At 40.8% G+C, this 23902-nt stretch overlaps 2 protein-coding genes across 3 annotated transcripts in view; both read right to left on the bottom strand.

Moving 5' to 3' along the window:
* pstk (phosphoseryl-tRNA kinase) overlaps positions 1 to 2574 on the bottom strand; it is a 32734-nt gene extending 30160 nt beyond the window's left edge. The window contains exon 1 of the mRNA XM_078565200.1: positions 2564 to 2574. Coding sequence (XP_078421326.1) covers positions 2564 to 2574 — 11 coding nt within the window. The remainder of the gene's footprint in view (positions 1 to 2563) is intronic.
* A 5231-nt stretch (positions 2575 to 7805) lies between these two features.
* The window catches only part of adam9b (ADAM metallopeptidase domain 9b), a 77039-nt gene continuing 60942 nt past the window's right edge, over positions 7806 to 23902 (bottom strand). The window contains exons 14-22 of one of the 2 annotated variants that reach the window (XM_078565263.1): positions 19214 to 19409; positions 17365 to 17470; positions 17094 to 17268; positions 14204 to 14284; positions 13505 to 13610; positions 12420 to 12555; positions 11680 to 11743; positions 10530 to 10579; positions 7806 to 8830 (exon numbers count right to left, since the gene is read on the bottom strand). In XM_078565263.1, the coding sequence (XP_078421389.1) occupies positions 8710 to 8830; positions 10530 to 10579; positions 11680 to 11743; positions 12420 to 12555; positions 13505 to 13610; positions 14204 to 14284; positions 17094 to 17268; positions 17365 to 17470; positions 19214 to 19409 (1035 nt within the window). In that variant the 3' untranslated portion in view covers positions 7806 to 8709. Of the gene's footprint in view, positions 8831 to 10529; positions 10580 to 11679; positions 11744 to 12419; positions 12556 to 12836; positions 12913 to 13504; positions 13611 to 14203; positions 14285 to 17093; positions 17269 to 17364; positions 17471 to 19213; positions 19410 to 23902 lie in introns of those variants that run through there. The other variant, XM_078565264.1, reaches the window with a different exon arrangement.

The raw sequence follows: 23902 nt of genomic DNA, 5'->3' as shown, positions 1-23902 counted from the left end.
CCGTGCGGCGGCCTCAGGCTGCAGCAGAGCAACAGTATAACGAGGGTCATGCCGTGACCCAGGCTTTGGTGGAGCAAACAATAGACATTTTGAAAATGAGGTTCCAGAGACTCAACAGTCTGGAGGAGCACTGCAATACAGTCCACTGAGAGCATCGCGCATCATCTTAGCTTGCTGCACTACACAACCAATGGGGGTAGGGCCTGGCTGAAGAGGAGATGGAAGAGCTGCATGTCTCCTCCAATGACGATGCATTGAAGGGGATGACGGTGATGAGGCCATCGCATTGGCCAGACAAGGCAGGCGCACTCGGCAGTTCCTTATAGCCACAAGATTCGTGGAGGATGATGATGAGATACAGTGAGGACAGTCCTGACATCCTCACCCTGCATCTATGAACATTTGACTCCGGTGTGACGGCAGCGCACATACCCTCAGTGCTCAGGCTCATGTCATGGAGATGCAGCGGAGGCCCTAATAATCGCTAGATTCCAGAAGATGACGACATGCAATGAAGACACTCCATGGATCCTCACATAGCCTCTGTGAATGCCTGACTCCTGTCTGGCTGAGGGCAGCTTGCTTGCACTCTGTGATCAGTGTCATATCATGGAGACACAGCCATGAAACTTTAAGTGCACCTGATCCTTTGCCAGCCTTCAGCACCTGAGCCCTTCAGAGGCACAGCATCACTGGTCACAGATGCTGAAGAGATGGGGGGCCAGTTCCACTGCAAAGGTGCTGAGAGCTCACAGAGAGAATGACACCTGTAACACCTGCCCATGACATTCTGGCAGCAATGACAAGAACCATCGAGGTGCAGGCATTACTAACGTGTCCAGTAACTGTGAAGCTGGACCATCACTTTGGTATGAAGATTATACACTGAACAGGGAAGAGGCCCTCGACTGAGACACCTGCCTTTATCTTGTGCAGGAACTAAGGTTTCAATTCTGAGTGACAGGAACCCTGCTCAGCATATCAAGGAGCCATAGGCAAGGAGACATTCTTGGGAGTTTATTTACAATAGTGAACATTATGTACAAGTGATTAACACCTCTGCCCAGGCTGTGCAATTACATCTTCTTAAACTTCCTAACCCTGTCGCTACAGCTGGTGCTCCCCCGACATCCACAGCTGAGGTGGAGGCAGCCTGTTGACTGCTATGCCCTGTTTGTGATGACCTTGGCAGGTGTCCTCTAGAGGGCCGAGATCTGGAGGGTCCCCTGCCTACTTTGGGTATCCTGTTGTGGGCCAGCTGCACCCCCATCAGCCTGTTGAGCTGGAGCTGCGGGGGGTCACAGGAAGAGGGGGTTTGGATTGGCTGGGCTTTCCCAGAGTCAACTGCGCGGATGGTCCTGGGGTGTCAAGCTGCGGGTCCTCCTTCCTATGGGTGCCTGATGACCCCTGGCTGACTCCTTGGGGAGAAGGAAAAGCTGGAGTGAGATTAAGCTGCCCCGCATCCCTCTCACGTTGACACTGTTGGAGGCCTACTATGGCATCAGCGATGGAATTCAGCTTGCGCAGCAATGCAGGGCCGATGCCCTGGACCAATGTCTCCATGGCGGCCATCATCCTGCCTGTGTTGACCTCAATGCGTTGGCATGCCAGCGCTATCACCTTGGACTGAAAGTGGACAGACTGCTCCAATGTCCCTTGCAATCTGAGGAGTGCACCAGACATCCCTTCCTGATGTTCCCGTGATTGCCTTTGCAGCTCCACCAACTGATTGAGAACCGAGTCCAGAGGCTCATCTTCTGACTCAAGAGTTAGCAGATTCCTTTCCCCCAGCAGTCCTCCGAGTGCTGGCAAACTCAGATATTCCTGCCTCTGCCAGCTATGGAACAGATTGTATGGTGTGCTCACCAGATTTGATCCCGAGGCTACTTTACATCTAAGTCCCAGTGAGGTGTGTGTCGCTGTGTTGGTGGAGGGTGTGGATGTTCACGGGTCTTCAATGGTGCTGCCCTCAGGGTCGACATCCAAGGTGCTCTCAGCTCTGGGTTTGGGGTCAAGGTTGCCTAAGGGCAACGTGTCAGATGTGCCTAGGAGAGAAAGTGGAGATTATTAGTGCTTAGCAGCCAAATTGAACACAGAACAGCGGAGCAGTGTTGAGAGAGGAATGGTGTGGTGCAGGATCCTCACATGGCTGTTCGCCTCCAACTTCACTGTCGCTGCAGTAACGGTCGACGTCCTCTCCAGCAAGCTCCAAAGTTTGACTCTTGAATGGAGTGAGGACCTTGATGTCTGGTACTCCACTCCCGGTCTCTGACCTCTCCCAGTGATTGTGCGTGATCTTTTCCTGCATAAAGATAGGTGGAGAGAGTGTGAGCAAGGCGCATGCCAGGCCAAATGAGAAGGATGACAGGCAAGCATGTGTGAGTGGAGCCATGGATGGGATTAGGAGGCAATCTCCAGAGGAGATGAGGCCAGTTGGAGATGTGAGGATGTGTGTGAGAGAGTGAGTGGTGATGTCCCTTGAGCTGGCAGTGAGTGAGATCCCAGTGAATGCGTGATGGACATGTGAGTGGTTGAGTTGAGATTGATAAGATGTTTGACTTACCTTGGCGGCATGGATGAGATCATTCATTCATTTTCTGCACTGAATGACTGACCTCTTGTGTGCAGCATTGGCACTGCCCACTTGTGCCACCACCTCCCAAGCTGGAGTGGTGAGATGGGTCTCCTGCGGCCAGAGTTGGGGTAGAGGACTTCACGGTGGGCCTCCATGGTGTCCAGAAGATGTCCCAAAGATGCGTCACTAAATTGGGGGGCTGCAATCTTCCTGGCTTTTGGGTTTATGTTTTCAGCAGAGCAGTCCTGGGCTGCAAGCATTGAGAATGTGCATGTGGTTCCATATTAAATATGGTGCTTGGCGTGAGGAAGCAGCGAGGTAATGGCGTGGCAGGTCAATCAGAGGCCTGTCACCAGCGATCTGGCATGCTTTCTGTGACTGGATAATTTATGAGGCAGAAGGGGGCGAAATGGCGGGTAAATCTACCAATGCTGGTAAAGGGACCTTTTTCACACCTGCTACCGCACTTATTGTAAATCTGGGACAATTCTGCCCCATGTCATTGTTGACGATTTGTCCAGAGTTTAAAGAAAGGATATAGGAGAAAAGACAGGTTCTGTGTCATGATATTTCTATGTTGTTTGAATCCTGCCAATCCTCTTTGTACTTGTTTTTGTTTGAGTTAAGCCTTTATAATTTGACATTAAATGTGTAATTGTGGAACAAAATGAAAAGGTTATTTGCACAGTATGTAATAAGGTATTTGTTAGAAGTCTATGATGTTAAGTATTTCATGTAAAGAAATTATATACCTTCACTAGGGGGAAGCTTTCCTTTTCCCTAGGTGAAGGGTTTAAAGAAATAGGAACTTACCTGATTTCCGAGTGGAAGTCAGAAACTACAAGTCCCAACATACCCTGGGTGTTTCCTCATATGCTCAAATTGGGAGTGGGCTGCTCAAGCGCAGTTCTGCGTTGCGAGATCTTCATGGCCAGGGGCATGTGCCCAGGGTATCCATGTGGGGAAGAAACAGTGCAAAAACCTGATCACAGGACTCAGAAGTGGAGCTCCATAAGGAGTCCCGGGACAGAGGACAAGGAGGGGACAGGAAGAGGTCCGAGAGAGGTAAAGGAAACCCAGAGAGGGAACCCAGGGAGAGGGTACAGGAAGAGATCCCAGAGAGAGAGAGAGAGAGAGAGAGACAGAGGACTGGGAAATAAACCACTAGGAAGAGGCCACCAGGAGGAACCATTGGGGAGAGGTGCAAAGAAAGAGGCTCCAAGCAGTAAAAGTACTGCAGCTGGCAGGCTCCAAGTAGTGAGGGTTCTTGGAGAGCTGAAAAGGCAGCGAAAGTTGGTGACTCTGGGCCATTGGGTCAAAGGTAACCCTTTGGAGCAGTGATGTTTTGCTTGTGACCGAAGAGCTGAAGTTATGCCTCTGAGTTGGTGCTGGAGTGCAGACTCGGGAATCCACGGGAACGTAGTCTCAGGAGATGAGATTGAAACCCTGGGAGCTGAGCAGTTGTTGAGGCAGTCCGAATTCGAGGGACTCTTGGAGGGAATTCTGAGGCTAGACCTTAAAAAGGGAAGAGTGAAGACTTGCAACCCCTCATAAGGGAGGCAAAGTTTTAACGAGATTATGTAACTCACAGTGAATACTGATGTCTGAATGGGTTGCTGAGAAATCCACGAGATCTGTCTTGGTCGCATCTGCCATGTATTATGCAACGTAGTGTGTTTGACCACAGTTTGTCTGTTAATTCACATGTACCTCATGCTAATTCTGAATGTTAGCGTATAAGATGGATATTGTAAATAGTTTTACTTTTCTGACTTTGTATAGTAAAGTTTATTTTGCTTGTTCAGAAACTGTGGAATCTTGTGGCTTTATTCGCTGGCGTAAATACCTGGCATTTCAAACTTTGTCTACTTGAAACAAAAAGTTACTGGTCCCTAACCAGATCGTACCAAAAACTTGGGCTCTGTTCTAGGATCATAACAATAGGCACAGACTCCTTTCTTCAAAACTACTGCAATTAGCTCCCACTTTGAAAAGCTCCTTTCTCAAACTATCCTCTTTCACTAATCCCCACTTTGTCTCAAAGTTCTCAAATGCATTGTTGGTACCCAGCTTTATTTTCAGTCACCATAGCACCCTGTCTAAATGCTTTCAATTTGGTTTCTGTCCTGCTCATAGCAATGAGTCTCCTTTGAGTAACTATGACCGAGCCACATTAATTCTTTTTGACCTTTCAATAGTCTTTAATATTGCTGCCCAGGCTATCAACCTCCACTCATTTCCTCAATGATCCCCATCTATGGTATTACTCTCTCATGGTTCCTCTCCTACTTCTAACAACATTGGCAATGCTATCAGTCTCATGCTTTGGCATGTTCCAAAATTTCATCAACATCTTTAAGTATGATGTCTTTGAAAGTGGACTTTTAGTTGCTCTTTTTCCTATCCATCCAATGATATTTCATACAACTGTTAAATCTCTAATTGAATATATGTACATAGAACTGAGAATTGATAGAGTGCGATCGTATAGGTTTTGCTTAAGACAAATTGATCAAGAGAGAGTAGGGGAGCATCATCATTCTTATGCTTGTAGCAATTATGACCTGGGATTGCTTAATATTTGGCCCCCAAATGCAAATGTATTTAATTCTCAATGCTCATATCTCCATAAAGACAAAATAAATCACCAAAAATATTTTTTAATTTGTGATTTTTGAGGTTACATTTTCATCATTATAGTATATAGTAAATATAGAAACAGAGTGGTACCTGTTTAGAGCAGGTAAAGTGAGCAGAAATGAATGATGTTAAAACAATCACTAGTTCAGTCGTAAGTGATCTTGGAATCACTTCTGTAGTATCGCTATAAATTCCTCTTAGCTGCTTTTTCATTTCTTTCATTTAGCAAACATCATTCACAGGTATTAGAATATGGCAGATAATTTGTGTAGCTACATTTCACAAATCATTTAAAATTCTAAACTATACTTCCCCAAAATCAGTATTAATAAAAGACATCATATTCTGACAGTGTATACCAGGCAACAAAACATTGAACATTGATGTGAAAGCCCACAAGAACTCTGAAATATTGTCCTACATGCTTGATGTTCTTTACAATAGACAGGATTAAATAAATTTCCTGAATGTGTAACTATTACTTAGTGAAAATAAAACTAATGAATTTGCAATTCATACCAAAGTGATAGAAGGCTAGCTCATTATTTTAATAGTTCTTTGTATTACTTAGAATATTTGATTCAACTGAAGCACCTCTCTTAACTGGTTCAAGAGCAAGCATTTGAAAAGCAGTTGTAATTGATTGCAGCATAAAATATCATAGTTAAAATCAATTCAATCAAACCTGTTTAAAATTGAAAATATGAAAATCTAGAGCAGGTTGTCATTTAAGGTCAGTTCTTTCTGTTCACTTTTTCATAGCTTGTCAATTGAATCACTGTGTGAATAGGATTACTGGCAGTCAATCTTATAGTAGTTTCAGTTAATTATGGGTAAACTACTTATTGGGCAAGGGGTAGGCACTTTAAGGACATAACCCCCACTCCCCCATGTGTCCCAGGTAATTTTTTTACAACAGTCAAGATGTCAAAAAACAAGCTTTGAATACCTAGAATAATGAAATCAAACCTCTATTATGTCAGTAAACCAAATAACCTCAAAAGTAAATGGATATAGCAACCTGACAAAAGCCAAATCAATCGTTTTGAAGTGCATTCATTTCCTAAGCTTGATGTTGGTACATGAGGTCTGATTCCAGATCAGTGAGTTCGTTTTGACCTTTTTGATAAAAAAAAATGCAAGTACCCAGCAGACGCTTTTTTTAAAAAGAGAAAGCTTTCAATTGGCCAGAAAACAAACCAAATACATCAGTCTCAAAGATAGAATGCCAGTGTGCTTTGAGAGGCTCTTGTTTAGTTGATATTACAGAAGCAGATCTGTGTGTACTTCCCTTTTCAAACACAGTGTTCTACATAGGAACACTTCGATGTGGATTACATTTTATTTCCCAAAGCAAGTATTTAGTTACTTTGTGCATATTCTACTCATAAAATTGCCACAACTGATTCTATTGTATGGAATTTGTGTGCGTACTCGTTTTCCCATAAACTGATTCTTTTCTCTAGTTCTCACATTTTCAGTCATTTTTGCTGATCTATAATTCACATGCCCTCAAACTTCAGAACCCGCTGAAAGTGATGAATAGGCTAGTAAATTAATAAATTCCTGGCTATCAAACTGTAGTAGACATTATAGGTGGAGGTCCAATAAGTGGGACAGAACAATATCCTACTGTCTAATCTCAATAGCAGACTGTATTTTGGGCTATTCATTTATTGCTAATTCAATAGACTAAAGTGCAATTCAGCTTCTCAGAGAACATTGTAATAGTATTCTTCATTTGTAGTTCATATGAAATTGGAAAGTGTTGATGTAAGGATTGATGATTTTAAAATTATAAATAGTTTAGGATTATTTATGTTTTCATATGTTTTAATGCTAAGATTTCCTAGATTTTTTTTGCATTATGTGATGCAAAGTGCTTAATAATTTAGCTGTTGGACGAGTGAAGCATTCACAGTAGATCACTTTATAACAGCAACCCTTTAAAATAGTTCAGCATAAATCAACATTAAAGTAACATTTTCTGTTTCTAGATGTCAGCAAAGTAGCATGAAGAAGAAAGCCGATTTGATCACATTCTTCCAGAATACTAACCTAACTGTCTTCCCAATAAATATTCAGTTGTTGATCATGCCCTTGGTGTCTCCAATTATGTCAAAATATTAGCAACTTTTTCTACTTGTTGGTGTAAAATTATACTGAATTGATGCTTTTCAAACATACACTGTGAATCGTTCAGATGAAGAAACATTAGTACCTAGCAGGTCCACAGAACCAGAACTGTAGTCAAACCTATTGACGTCAAGAAGAGACATGCACATTTCTTTTATCCAGTAAGCAAATAAACACAAATCAATTTCTATTAAGATTAACATGAACAGAGACAAATATTAGTTATGTATTCCAACAAATTCAGCTTGTGCCCAAAGCGGACAGAGTCAACACAGCTAAAAGCAAAAAATTGCGGATGCTGGAAATCCGAAACAAAAACAAAAATACCTGGAAAAACTCAGCAGGTCTGACAGCATCTTCAGAGAGGAATACAGTTAACGTTTCGAGTCCATATGACTCTTCACAAAAACCTTCCGTTCTGGTGAAGAGTCATACGGACTCAAAACATTATTCCTCTCTGCAGATGCTGTCAGACCTGCTGAGTTTTTCCAGGTATTTTTGTTTTTGTTAGAGTCAACACAGCAATGGCTTTGTGCATTGGTCTGCATCAGCTTGAGTCAAATTTGGCTTTGGGATGCAACCAACATGCATTCAGAGAGGACAGAAGAGGAGTTGGCTCTTATACTGATCCAGTTTAAAGTTCATGTCCTGGGAATGCCATGAAAATGTCAGCAGTGCCCTAGAGTATTTTGGAGGGGCCAGGATGATCCTCTTACTTTTTCTAAACCCACAAAAATAAAACGGAAGATTTCCTGAATTTTTCTCAAGTGGCCCCCTTTTAAGGTTAGGCCAGTCAACACCTGGTATAACTAGTTGGAGCAAGCATGGAGTAAGCAGTATTCATTTCTTTATGAGTTTTGTAGTTGTGGGTTCTAGATCTGGCATAACACACTGATTTGCATATTTAAATGCTTACCTTATTTTCAGGCATATTTAAAAGTTGCCCAAGCCATATGGCGCACTTCTGGCACAGTTCGAGCATGGCAGTTTGCAATCATAAATTTGGAAATCTTACTTTATGTGTGAATTTATCCTCTGTAAAGTCCTGTTATTAATAATTTCAGTTTTCTCTGCCCAGTCTTATTTAAAAGAAACCTGAGACTTTAGCTTTGAGATTTTCAGAGCCTAGTGTAAAACTAGCCTTGGTGTTAAAGTGTTGCACTGCCACTGAAACCTCATCAGTACTGAGTAAGGTTTCTAAAAATGTGTTGTGAATCCACTTGTTCACAGGAAGAATTAAAAGTAATGATTATAAGGAAAGAAGGTTCCTTTTTAATATTTTTCTGAGGTATATATCTGATCACGAATATCAATAGACATAAGGCATAGCTTGTGTTCATTGGGTTCTGAGGCTGAACTTAGACTGTGGGGGGTACAGTAGGTCGAGGAGGCACGGTAGGTCGAGGAGGCACAGTAGGTCGAGGATGTGGAACAGGAATTTGATGTTTAGGTGCTGGATTTTCTTTTGAAGCATATTGCCTAAAAACAAAGAAGATTTTTAGCCTCTGATAAGATAAACTTAAAGATGCTCTGTACAATTTCCATTGCTCATTATACAAATAAGCTGGGAGTATAGTAATTATATACTTGCATGGTCCATGTTTAAGACCAAGCTGAATGGTGTGATACAATAGTGAAGCCAACTTTTGTACACCAGTAAGAAATACAAGCAACCTCATGGAACTTGACAAGTTCCATGAGTTATTTATTATTGATAATATGTATCAAATGACAAAATCACCAGCAAGCTTTGTTAAGCAGACTTGGCAATGAAGTATCCTTTAACAAAGCACAGCTTCATTGGATTGGCCACATCATTCATACACTGAACACTAGGCTCCAAAGCAAATGGTAACAACCAGCAGTATTCCTGAGAAAGGTACATGTGCTGTAAAGACATCTTTAAAACCAGGGGATCTGCTTTGATGACTGAGAAGCTATAGCAATAGATAGATTATGATGACAAAAGTTTTAAACACTGCAACTAGTTTATTCCTCAATCTTCATAGAAGGGAAAACAAGTCAAGTTTATGTAACTGACCTCATAATTTAACCTTACAATCCCTGATATTATTCTGACAAATCTCTGCTGCACCCCATCCAAGGCCAATATATCCTTCCTGAGGTGCAGTGCTCAGAACTGAACGCAGTACTCTGGATGAGGTCTGACAGACTCTATAATACTGAAGCATAACTTCTGCCCATTTCTATTTCAACTGTCTTGAGTTGAAGAAAACACTATATTAGCTGTTTTGGTTTTCTGAATGTGTCCATTAGTTTTGTGATCTGTGTACATAGACACCAAACATCTCTGATCTTTCATGGTTTCTAGTTTCTCATCATTTAGAAAATAATCCAAGTTGTCTCTCTAGGATCCAGAGTGGATGACCTATGCCCAAATTGAGCTCCATTTACCAGCTGTTTATGATCCTTTGTAACTTCCTTCTCCATTCTGCGATACTTACTATGTCTCCTAATTGCGGTGGTGAGGTAGGTCGGACAATATGGGGAGGGGATCGCCAGTGAGGGGGAGGATGGTGGTTGGATTTAAGAACAGGGGGTGGCTGTCAGAGGTGCCCATCTTCATGATGTCAGGTCCCTCGATCAAGCATCAAGTGCCTGTGAACAAGGGACTCCCCTGGTAAGCCACTAGTAAACCTGATAGGGTTTGCTGTGTTCTCTAGAAACATGGGAGACCAAATCCCTGAGCCACTATTAAATCCTGGTGGGTTCACGGATAATTGGTTTTAAGCGGCTCATTAATGAGCCTAATTGTATTCCCCGCACCAGCAGATTAGCTCCCCAGGTCAGACCCTCCTGCTAGTCTTAGCTGAACGATCATTTATTCATCTGGACTACACTGAAGGATCAGAACAGATTATGTTCTCAAGTGCTGAGGTTAGACTTGAACCCATGACCTTATGATTCATAGCTGAGATAACAACCACCAAGCCAAGATAATTCTACTCTTGCTCACTTTGAGATTGAACAATTGAAATAGCATAATTCTTGGCAATTGTACACAGTTACTAATTCTATCATGGAGACTACATGACCATGATTATTTTTGATATTTCCATTTGGAAATTTCATTTATTATTTCCATTTGGTGAAATAAAGCTAAGCACAAAGTGCAAAAGTTGACAGCATTAGCAGCACTTAGATTAAACATACATACCTTTGTGGAGTAACATTTGCATAGGCATTTGTATGCACAGTAGAAATAACCTACAAGTACAGAAAAAGCAACCAGTATGTTGTTATTTCACTCTTTACCTTTGTAATACTAAAATATACAAAGCCATGAGGTTTATGATGAATGGAATAAAACACATTTAGGGTGAAATTGTTCTATGCAATATGAGAAATGAACATATTAATGCATTTGTGTGAAATTTGTTTGTGTGCTGTTTTAACAGATATATTAACCCATTTCCTTGGTTGGAGAAGACTGAGCAGTGGAGAAGACTGAGACAACAGATAGTTCCATCTGAACTAGTAATCCAGAGGTTCCGGTTAATTCTCTGGGTGCATGGGTTCGAATCCCACCATGGCAGCTGGTGGAATTTGAGCTCAATTAATAAAGTCTAGATTTGAAAGTGAGTCTCAGTGATAGTGGCCATGAAACTATCATCAATTGTCATCAAAACCCACCTGGTTCATTCATACCTTTTAGAGAGGGAAATCTGCCATCCTTACCTGGTCTGGCCTACATGTGACTCCAGATTCACAGTAATGTGATTGACTCTTACCTACCCTCTGAAATGGCCCAGTAAGCCACTCAGTCCAAGGGCAATTAGGGATGGGTAACAAATGCTGGCCTTGCCAGTGACACCCATATCCCATGAAAGAGTAAATTAAAAAAGAATGTCAGGGCACATTCTACCCAAAAAATGTGCTTCTTGTGAGACAGTCATCGCCATTAATTTTGTCTGTGGTGAACATATTTCCCAAAGCCCTTTGTCTTGCCGGGTGAAGGAAGAAATGGAATGAGGCGTAGAGGAGGCACAAACTAGATATATAATAAAAGTTTATAAAGTGTGCTTTGGCAAGATGTAGTTCTGGACAAATTGGAATAAACATCAATAGTATCCTAGTTGTACAATGGCTTTAGGAAATATGAAACTATGATAACTTCACAAAATATCTATATAAATGTTGGCCCCATTATCATGGTTGATCTGACTGACAGGAATTTAGTAGTAGCAATAGCTGTATGAAAGCACTTTTACATGTATGATAATGTGATTACAAAATACCGTAATCCTGGAATATTTATGGCTTTCACCCAATGGTACAGAGGGGTTACTGAAATCAATGATTCTTACTGGATTATTTCTCTGAACGCCTAGGTTTGAGGAAGTGTTCTGTGGTTGTCTTCTACTCTGTGTTCTGTGAAATAAAACAGTCATATCCATAAGAAACCCCATGGCTAGAAATGATCAGCTGCAGATTTTGCAATATCACAAAGGTTATACAGTTTTCTAATTTCAGGTTTTAATCATGAGGGAACAATACATTTTCTAAATGTTTTAACTTGTGATCACCTCCCCAGCCCATGTTATGATCAGTGCATTCTTTATTCTGTAAATAGTTACAATAAACCTCATTCACCCAATCCTGCTACATTCATAGTCTCCATGTTCAGAGTAGCTAATACTCATTGTACCATTAGGGAGAGGAAACTTCAGCCCGGGTTCCAACTCCTGATAGCTATCCGGTGACTCCTGATAGCAAGTGCAGAATTGGCCATCTAGTGAGGACAGAATCAGGCTCAGCTTTGATGCCTCAAAGAGAAATGGCTTGTCAATGTTTGCTGTCTGAATTCACCCATGAAGACTGGTGAGTTAGGCAGGGTACTTAAGGGCAGTCAGTGCCCATGGAACTATAACGCATCAGGAGCCACCACCTTCAGGAGAATGGGAGAAACTATAGAATGAAATCAAAGTAAAATATCAGTGGATAAAAAATAAAGTGAACTAAACAAGAAGCAAAGTCATAAAGGGAATAACTCTCTTTCTAATAAAAACTCTATGAAAAGTTGGAGGTGAACTCAAATCTTACGTACGTCGTAGGCGGAGATTTCCTCCTTCTCCAGAGTCGCTTTATTGCATTACGTTTGAAAAAAATGGCTAAACCAATCAAAGTAAGCACAGGGACCACCAAAAGGAAGAATATCAGCAAGCCATCTTGAAGTGAAGTATCTAAAGGAAAAGAAAAGACTTCTTAACTGGTTTCCCTACAATAAATTACTTTGCATGTTATTAATGATAAATTCAATGCTCGCAAAAAGGTGATTAAGATTCAATGATTTATGTTGTTGGCAATATTGAAAAATCCAAAGAAGTTATTTCAAAGCTTTCCATAATGGACTGACAAGGCAACGTTTTTAATCAAGTAAGAGTATAGCTTGAGTTACCGTATTTGTGATGAGAAGAACTGCCAGATGATTGCTTCATAATATCTGCAATGGAAATTTACTCACGGCTTCTCCCATTTCTCCACCCTGACTTCAGCAGAAACCCTGTTTCAGCGGATGCAGCAAACCTCTGTCAGGGTTACTGTTTGGTAGTGGGAGACGTTTCAAGGAAATTCCTGGTCATACCCTTTAGTTTATTCTACAAAGTCTTTTAACTCTTATCACTGAAAATGTACTAATTAGATTGGATAAGTAAATGCCTCTTTAGATAGTTTTGGGTAGTTAGTTGGCTGGCTTGCTGCCCTTCTCTTCAGGAATTTCGATTCAAGTACAACCTAAATTGTTGGCCATTCTTTAGAAATCAGGGTGCTATATTACATGGTTTTGAGCATGATACACTAATTTGTAGTGGAAATTAAACTGTCAAATGTCACAAGAATGAGTGGGGGAGGTAATGGAGGATTCACACTGGCCATGAATTAATAAATTGCTTTGAAAATCATGACTAAACACACCCAACTTCCAATCTATTTTATAGTTCTTGGGCCAAAAAATCAGTTCACACTGATCTGTTTAATACTAAGGAGCTGATATGCTCTTTACAAAAATCCTTGCAAAATCAATTGGCATATTTTACTAGCTTTCAGAATAGGTGCACTTTAAATGCAGTTAACGTATAAATATATGAGAAATAAACCTGGTTTGCAACAATGCATCTTTATTTTTTTAAATACCTTTGCGAGTGCGCCCACTATCTATGCTTCCTCCGAAACCATGGGTGTCACAATTAGGTGGTGCCCATCCATCATCACAGTGGCAGTTCTTGTTACTGTTGCAAATCTAATAAGATATAAAGAACCTTTTGATAAATGACTACAGCAACAGAAAGGTAATTTACCTCTCACCCTATTACCATCATTCTAATATTTTGGTCACCGCAGCCTGTAGTGGTACTGCTACTAATTACAGTTATACAGATGCTTGTGCTGAATTGACTTTAACAATTCATCATTCATTCTAAGATTTTGTTGCCATTCAGAACAGTATCACCTACTAAGCATTGTTCAGGACCACAGGCTTTATTTGTGAATAAACTCCGTCAATTCTCCTTCAAACAGTGATACTATCACTGGTCCTACCACAATAAAACTTAGTTTATTTGGCCTGTGCAATATTGGTAGCTGATATGTCACTAGTTTAACAAATATAGTTAATCACTCCATCATAGCCAAGGAAAATAACTTGGATTATAATGTAGTCCCAATAAAATACAAATAAATAAAATAATTTGGCTTATTTGAGAAAATAAATCAATTCCAACTTCTGCTTAGTATTAATTTTTAAAACAGAACTCACTACAACTTCATAACAAAGATAAATCAATGGGGAAACAATAAGGTTCACACTGTGAATAGGAAGAGAATAATGCTTACACCATGGTTATTGCATTTCCCTTTGATATCACAATCAAATCCCAGGTTGCTAGCATTCACACATGCAAAACTAATGCAGGCCTGAAAAAATACAGGAAATAAATTAGAGCAATTAAAATATAACAAATTAACATACACTTAATTTTTCACTTCACTACCTATAGCACAATTAAGAATATCTTGTTCCATTTGGGTAGGAATTGATCATTTAATACTGAACATCAGTGGGGTGGTTGGGTGGGGGTGTGCAGTTTTGGGGAGTGTGCATATTCAGAGGATATTATGGGTGCTCCCAGCAGCGTTTTTGTTGAGGGAGCCACGTCAAAAATAAAATATAGTTAAAAGTCTTTAGGGGTTTGGTCACGATCTGGAGCATTAGCTGGTCCTCATGTGTGCCATTGGTTTGGTCATTATTCTTGCCTTAACTATACGCTAGGTTCCACAGAGACAGGGGAAAGTAATTTTCAGTTTGGAGTTCCCACACCTTTAAAATTAATGGCCATGTTTTGGATTTGTGCAAATCTTGGTGTATCTAGGTCCTGGCCTAGTTTCTAGGCATTAGATTCTTATTCCCACTAACCTTATGGTGGAAATACCAGAACAGCTGTAGATTTTCAAGGCTCCTGTCTCTAATGTGTGCCGCTCTGCATTTTTGGAATACATCATTCTATGTGAGCGGAATTTTAACTCATTCAAAAATCATCCACTTGCACAGAGTTAAAATCCCACGTATTTAGAAAAACCCAATAACAGTAATTCACATGCACAAAAAACTTCATGGGCTAATGGCAGGCACATTTTATCAGTGACAATATAGGGGAGTTAGGGGAGGATGTAATCCTGCAGTGGGTGGGTGGGCCTCACATGAGGTGGCAGTGGGTTGAATTTTCTTTGTGGGCCATTTTTATGTGGCCTCTAGTAGTTTCTTTAAGAACTGATGGTTAGGCTTCACCAGGTACAAAGGGATGGAACATGCATGTTCTATTCTTTTGTACCTGAAAGTTGCAGTCAGAGCCCTACAACCCACCTAGGACTCCAATTTGCAGATTTAAGCAGAATCATGCTGGAAACAGATGAATGGGTTACATAAAAACATAAGAACTAGGAGCAGGAGTAGGCAATTCAGCCCCTCAAGCCTGCCCTGCCATTCAATACGATCATGGCTGATCTCATTTCAGCCTCAACTCCAATTTCCCGCACTCTCTCCATAACCTTTCAACCCATTACTAATTAAAAATCTGTCTATCTTCTCCTTAAATTTATTCAGCGTCCCGGCATCCACTGCATTTTGAGGTAGTGAATTCCACAGATTCACGGCCCTTTGAGAAAAGTAATTCCTCCTCATCTCTGATTTAAATCTAACACCCCTTAGCATAAAACTATGGCCTCTCATTCTCGAATGTCCCACAAGGGGAAACATCCGCTCCACATATACTTTGTCTATCCCATTTAGCACCTTATATACCTCAATTAGATCTCCTTTCACCTTTCTAAACTCTAGTGAGTATAGGCCTAAACTGCTCAATCTCGCCTCATAAGACATAGGCCACCATTATAGGCCACCTGTTAATTGCAGCAGACAAGCCTTGGGCAGCGTAACTTGGTTGAAGTGCCCTCGATCTTCAACAACAGACTGTCCATTGTTGAAGCGAAAAATGATAGGCTGGCAGTTGAAAGATCGGCCCCAGTATGTTTCAGCAAGCAAGTTTAGGGAGTGGCTTTCAGAGTTGATATGATGATGGGATTAGAAAGTTAGATTCAAGAAGGTGATGGAGGGCTAGCCAGCTTCAAACTCAGTGGACAGTGCTACTGCAGGAGGAAAAGGGGCAAAGAGGCAGCATGAGATCAAGGATAGACCAAGGGAGAGCGCTAGAAAAACCATACACGAATGCAGGGAAAATGGGAATAGAGGGCCATGGACCTCATTGTCTATGCTAATGTTCAAAGCACATGCATACAAATAAATTATGCTCAACATTTTCCTAGGCCAGAAATTTCCTCCCATCAGGGGGGTTGTGCGGGGGCGGGTGCGAACCCGATTGGCGCCACCAATCGGGTCCGTGCCACCATTTTACGTGGGCGGGCCAATTAAGGCTTGCCCATCGTGATGTGTGCCCAGAAACGCTGACCGCTCCCTGTGCGGGCGGGGGCGGGATTCCTTGAGTGGTTCCCTGTGCGAAAGAGCGCAGAGATCTCCCTGAGGCATGGAGGTGCCTCAGGGAGATTTGTTTCAGTGTTAAACTTTTAAATAAAGGATTTTTAAACTTTTAAAACATGTCCCCTCATGTGACACTATCACATGAGCTGGGATATGTCAAAGAATAAATGTTTAAATTTTTATTAGATTTTAAAACAGTTCATGCAACCTCATCCCGCCCATGGATGAGGTTTCATGAAAATTGTGAAGGCTGCCTGGGCTCTTCGCCTGCCCGCTAACCTTAAGGTTAGACGGGAAGCTCATTAAATTGAGTTAATTAGGCTTTAAATAGCCTTAATAGGCCCTTGACAGTTCGGCGGGCACACAGCCGACTCGGCTGCGTGCCCGCCAAACTGAAAATCTAAGTGACGTGCGGTGACGTCAGGATGCCCCCCCGCTCACCGACGGGAAAATGCTGCCCCTGGTCTTGGAGATAAATGGCTGGAAATGACTGAGTCTGGGCCTGACCTCAAAACACATCAAAACCTCTGGGCGCCGTGCAACTTCCATGGAAGTGAGTAACAATAGGAAAATGTAGTAGTGAAAAGTTTTGTAATTCATGATATAGACAGCCGTTCCATCAGTAGCTTATTGAACATAAAAACATTCAGCTCATAACCTGAGCCTTCAAATCTTACAAGATATCTGGTCATTACCTCTTTATTCTATTGCTGTATATTGGCTCATTATTACCTTGCCATTGTCACAGCCAGTGCCACTGTTCACATAAGAAGGATCGGTGACATCTGTACCCACATGAAAGTCAGCGTTCACACATTCAATACCATCAATATTCGAAGTGCTTGTGTCAACACCGAAAGGTTTCTCTTTCACTTTTATACATTGAATTTTACCACATCCAGCATCACTGAAAAGGAGAAGATTACAAGGCAACTTCTCAGGTTAAAAAAAATGTCAGAGTGATTTTTTTTTGCATTTAGTTATTTTATAGACAATAACATACCGTATGCTGCATCTCTTGAATACGCCATTTTGGAATCCACAGTTCCCAAACCTGTCCCCTTGTCGGTTTGCATGTCTAAAGCATGCAGTTGGTGCACGCTGTGAAGCTGTTAATATATCACAGGGACAATGTTATTTGTCTTTGGAATAATGCTTTCTGCAATCTAATAAATGGGTACAAAACTCAGTATTTAATATTTTGTTATCATCAAAATAATTCAGACATTGACAATGTCATACAATAATTAGATGTTTCACATTAACAGTGGTGGGAAAAGCAGCAGATGGAAATCCAACCCTGTTGCACATCTGTTTCCTCTAAAGGTCCGTAGGATTTTCTTCGTTTGTCCTTGGAATTTGAGCAATGCTGGCAAGGTCATATTGTTAGGAAACAGAGACAGTTTAAGTAAGTTATATTTGCATTTGTGGGTACTAGAAATGAGTTTTAGTTTTAAAGTTTAAATTTGATTTATATTTCTGTGTTAAGAAAGGTCAAATTGAGTTTTAGTTTCACTTTAAAAAGTGTCTGCATTTCTAATGAGAGTTTTGCAACTGTTGCAGCTAAGTTAAACAAACAAGAGTAGGGAAACTTGGCTGTTGCCTAGCAACAGGGGCCCAGAGAGGCAGGCCCCTCCTACAGACCCACATAATAAAACTAAAGAAACAAGTTTTGAGTTCACTTTGAGAGACTGGACACTGGGAAAGGGAACTACGGAGTGAGAGCGGATTTCTCAAAAAAAACAAAAGGTCCCAAGGCCAGAGGAGTGAGACAGAGACAGGGGAAAGACCTTCTAGTCAAAGGAAGGACAGGAACCTTGAAAAGGTCCTGTTATTGAAGTGAAGAGTGAGGGGCAGAGGGAAAGGTTCCAAGTGTCAGATTTAAAGAGACAAAAACTGCAGGGAGGTATTTAAAGTGAGAACAGCTTGCAAGAGGCCAGAAGGTCCAAAGAGACAACTGAAGGTCTGTAACTCTTTGCTATGGGTATATGAAGCAGTGGTGTACTGTTGACAGCTGAGTTGGTGAGAGAGAGAGAGTGTGTGGAAGTCAGCTTGAATGCATGTGGTGAACCAGTGGAGAGGAACATCGGAAGGAGAGTTTAAAACCCTGAAGGTGAACCCTTGGTGGAAGGCATCTGAGAGAAAGCGTTTGGGAGAAGGTTCCAAAGCGGGTTCTTGGAAAGCGGAGATTGGAACCCTCATGTGAAAGGCGGAGTGCAGTGAGACCGGTTAGTTCATGGCATGACATGTGTCTGGGGAAAGTTGAGGAGAGACCCATAGCATCTGGTTGAGGTGGCATCTGTCACTTGGTTTCAGAGTGTGGTGTGTCTGATCATAGGGTGCCTATTGGTTTATATGGACTGTGTACTTACTGTGAACATTAGAGTATGAGATAGCTTTGTAACTTGTGTTACCCTTACAAACCTGTATATACTTGTAAAAGGTATAGTTGTGGGTGAAGGAGTATTGTAATATAGTTCATCTTTTCTTGTTTAATAAATGTTTTATTCTTTTGCTAAAAGTTCATTAGCTGACTCTAGTGACTCTATTCAATAGCCCCTCTCCACATACCTGAACAAACAAATAAAAGTTAGGATCTATCAAGCTGGATTCCAACCTGGGATCAGGCTTGTCCAGTGTTAACCTCAGCTGGGGATTATAACAATATTTTTGGCCTGTGAAGGTTAGTATTGGGCCTTTTCCATGGGGGAATTTCAGCCACAAGCCTTTAGATTAAAATTTTATTTTTATTCTGAAATAAAGTATGAATATTTTTCAAATAAGAACTTTTCAAATTAGAATAAAGACTTGTATTTTTTGTGATCTTTAGGAATGATAACTGTTATACTTACTAGAGCCAAAGAGTGCCTGACATTGTGCATCATAGGTCTGACATAAACCTTCATAGCAGTACGTTGTACCATTTGCACACGGATAACCATTTTGGATAAAGACATCAGGTTGGCATAAGCGCGAGGAGCCATTGCAGTACTCTGGGAGGTCACAGATATTCACTGCTCCTCTGCATAAAGTCCCTGTGGGGCGGAACTACATAGAACAATAAGTCTCAGAATGAGTCAATGTTTATTAATGCTGATGTTTGTTCATTTTTTTTACAAAATACACATTTCTGTTCCTGAGCTTTCAGAAAATTAATAGTACTGAATAACTGGAGAAATGTAACGCTGCGCATTGTCATGGGCAGGACGGGAAAATTTGGAGAGAATTGACTTTTGGCCGCTCTCCAAATTTTCTTGTCCTGCCTGTGATGATGCCTGCCACTGGCAGGATGGGAAAATCCCACCCTATGTAGGATTTTAGAGTAACGTTAAAGCAATAAATTGCCAAAAAAAAACAAGTCTTATTTACATTTGTTTCATTTTGGTATGGGAAAGAAACAGTTTACCATCTTTTCCAATGTGGCGTGAGTGAAATGTAGATTAGTGGAGTGGTATGAGCAGAACACCTATTCAACCTGTCGTGCACCAACCTCATGCACATTCTAAGGTTCAATGTAATTTGCATAAACTCAGGTGAGCTGCGGCATAGAAAATGCCTTTGATTGAGTTCTTTCCCATTGCTGGCTGGTAAATTATACTGCTACATAATTTAAAAGCCTGCTGCAGCTTAAGGGGACAGGCACTTGCAATTTGCAAGCACATGTGCAAGCTGCTCTGCAGGTCACACAATGCCTCATTTCCCCAATGAAGATGGAATAGAGCAAGGTCCCACAGACAAACTGCCCAATAAGAATGGTAGGAAATGGCAATCAGTATGAATATCAGGAACAACATACTGTGTATGAGGAGGCAGTGTAGGTAGATTTCTAATATGTTTATCAGATCTGCCAAGGTAAGCAAACCCATTCTTCTATTATTTCACTATTAATCACCAATAACATTTAAAATTACCCACCTCACATATGGTTAAATTACTTTCAATGTTTGCCTTAAATACCAATTAAGTATCTAGTAACACCTCGCATCACTGGCCTTTTCCTGGAGGTGTTCCCTCACCCACATTGTAACATGCATTCGCATGAGGCACGTACATGTTACGACGCCCATTGTGGGCTACATTCTGACTCTTAGGTATCACTGTATATCATCATGACAATAGCAACCTCACATTTTTTCTATCCTGGTTACAGCAGGAAGAGAGAGAACATATACAGGACTCCCTAACATTTGTACACTAATATTGTATGAGGAGAAACCCTTGCAAATTCTGGGGAGAGAAGCCATGGATGGAGATGGGGTAGGCCTCAGAGGAAAGAGACCAGCTCAAGGTTTGTGGTTATTACTTTCTCCTGCTGTTTTTTTCTTCATTTTATTATTTCATTCACTTGCTCTGTGTGTGTGTATATATGTGTCTGTGAGACTAATTTAATTAGACTGAAGACAGTCAGACTGCAATGTTTAAACCATCAGAGTTAGGTATAAAGCAAGCATTTTTGAAGTGGAGATGAGTGAGCTAAGATAGGATACTGGTAAATACAACATGGATAGGAATTTGCATTAGGAGATGGGTGAGGAGTTGAATTTTTAGCTGTTGAATTTAAAGAGAAATGAAAGGAAGTTTTACAACTGGCAAATATCATAAATGAATAAAGCAAAATTATTAAGTTTATTTTTCCTGAAATAGTGGCCATAAAGACAACATAAAAGATTTTTAGATTCTGGGAAAGGTAACTTTCAAAAGACAGTTAAGAACAATGGGTTTAGAGATAAAAGGGGGAAAATGTATGGAAGGAAAGATTGAAAGCTGTTTGAGGGGTGTGTGTCCATGTGATTTTGAAGAGTGTGCTGTGCAAGCACAGTCCTGTGAAGGAAGCAGCTTCTAGCCACTCCAGAGAAGTGTCTGGTTGTTCCAGAAAGCAAGGTTTTGTTACAAGCCTTGGATTTCCATTGTCAAGTGAGACGGAGAGAGAAGCTTGTGAAATACCTCCCTTATAGCAACAGTGGGTGCCTTGCTGGATGTTTTATAGATTAAAAATCTATAGGGACTTTTGCCTGGAAGAGGGTGTTTGTTGTGAGTCTAGCTAAGTAAAAATCTTTTGGGGAATGTTGTAAGACTAAATGTAACTGTAACTATAATCTTGTGTGTTTAAGTTTTCTTTTGTTAATAAATGTTTTAATTTAATATTTAAAATCTCCAAAAGCAGTAGCAGAATTTATACTTCTGACTTCAGTACACATTCCTTCTTAAAATAAATACGAATTGTAAATCATTGGTGATAGCTTGACCAAATTTCCCTTTGGAATTTTGTCAGCCCGGCAATTACCACCTGCCATATCATAACAAAACTTGAAGGCTTCTTATAAGGAGACCTTGGTCATTTCTCTTCCCCTTCTCATTAGCTAGGTGTGCCAGAGGAAGCTGAATCACTCTATCTCTCACAAGCACCAGATTTATCCAACCTGGAGACTGAGATAGTGAGGTATAGCATAGAGTAGTGGTCAGGGGACAGAGCACAAATAAATAGAAGCAACTGGTGCTGTCCAAGGGGAGCAGCCCAAGTCTCTCTGGGCTAAGGAGATTGGGAATTTGGACCTCACAGGACTGCGTTTGAAAAACGAATGCTTTCTGAGCCTTTTGCTGGGGACTAAGCCATGCAGTTTGATGGAGGTGGTAACCTAGATGGAGGCCTCCACCAGCCTTCTCTGCGAGGCCTTATCAGGGGATTTGCTCCCGCTATGAAACGAAAACCAGCAAGAGTCACCACAATCAGGTGAGAATTGGAGAAAGCTGTAAAATGAATATAAATCAGAAAATATCTAACATTGGAACATAACAAACAAGGCAGGAGTAGGCCACATGTCCCTTTGAGTTTTCTCCACCATTCAGTAAGGTCGTGGCTGACCCCCTACCTCAACACTACATTCCCACCCTACCCCTTTCAATGTATAGATTTTGATGGCTCTAAATGGACTCTGTTGGAGCCTGCTAGTACTGGAGAGCACATGAGAGGGAGAAGGAGCCAAACAAGGTCCCAACCTTTTAAAGATTTCTCATTCAACTGACCGTTAAAGTCTCTGTCATACATTCCTGATTCCAGTCTTGCTGTGTGTCAGTGATACTGAGAGGGGATAGGGGAAGACTGTGAAGTAAAGTGATGTCTGAGATTCCACCCTCTCATTATCATTTAATTATGACAGGGTGGTCAAATAGCAGAGAGTCACCATTCCTACTGTGATGAAGATATAGGAAGCTTGATATAGAAAAAGATAGGGAAAGGCAGAAACTTGAATTGAAAGAAAAAGAGAAAGGAAGAGAAATTTAAAAAAAAAACTTAAGAAAAGGATGGATTAAAAGAAATAGAAATACAAAAGCTTCAATGGGAAAGAGAGGAGCAAGAAAAGGAAAATAAAAGATTGCAAGAAATAGAAATGTGAAAGCTTGAACTTGAACTTCAGAGAGAGAAGTTAGCAATTGGGAAAAGGGATAAGGAAAGAGATAGACAGCTTCAGAGAGAGAAAGAAGCCAGACAGCATGAATTGTCTAAAGTGAAGCTTAGAGTAAAGGAGGAAAGGAGAGATAATAATTCAGATGGAGATTTTGATTCCTTTGAGGAATTTGATTTAACTAAGAATCTTTGGTTAGTGCCTAAATTTAAGGAGGATGGAGTTGAAAGATATTTCACCTCATTTGAAAAGATAGCTATGAAATTGATTTGGCCAAGAGATGCTTGGACTATCATGTTACAGAGTGTTTTGTCAGGTACAGCCATGTAGAGTATGCTAGCTTATCAGAGGAAAATCTGCAGACTATGAGGTAGTTAAAAGGGCAATACTAAATGCTTATGAGCTTGTCCCTGAAGCTCACAGGGTGAAGTTTAGGACCATAAGAAAGTGACCTAATCAGACATTTGTAGAGTTTGCAAGAGAGTAGGAAACTCTGTGGGATCAATGGTTTAGGTCATTGAAATTAGAAAAGACTATTGAAAATTTAAGAGAAACTATGATTATGGAAGAATTTAGAAATAGTATTCCGGTAATCATCAGAACTTATTTAAATTAAAGGCAAAGTAAAAGATCAGGGAAGCTGTTGTTTTAGCTGATACTTACAATATTTCACACAGGCAGTTGAGTATGGGAAAAGGATTATATGGGAATCAGCAAGGAAATTGTAGATACAGAAAGCCTAGTGATGGTAAAAGTTTTAGTAACAAGGAGCAAGCTGAAGGATGCCAGTCTACTAAAGATGAAAAGGTAGAAGGCAAAAGTGAAGGGAAAAAGGTAGGATGTTATCATTGTAACAAGACTGAATATGAGGTTGAATTGTTGGAAGTTAAATGGGAGACCGATTGCAGTGATAGGAACTCAGAAGAGTTCTGTAAATAAAAGTGCTGTGGGCTCTGAAATCCAAGTGAGAGGTAAACCAGTAGCATTCGTGCAGGTGAGAAAAGAAGAATTAGAATTAGCCCGAGAGGTGGGAATATGTTCACAACCCACCCAAGGAAATTCTAAAGGGCAACTTACAGAGATATTGAAAGATTTTATATGTGAGGGGAAAATATGTCCTTTTTTTTGGGAAAAGAA

Source organism: Cetorhinus maximus, chromosome 20 (genome assembly GCF_964194155.1).
Source record: "Cetorhinus maximus chromosome 20, sCetMax3.hap1.1, whole genome shotgun sequence".
Taxonomy (NCBI): Eukaryota; Metazoa; Chordata; class Chondrichthyes; order Lamniformes; family Cetorhinidae; genus Cetorhinus; species Cetorhinus maximus.
The sequence above is the reverse complement of the archived record's forward strand: the minus strand, read 5'-3'. Positions and strand labels throughout refer to the sequence as shown.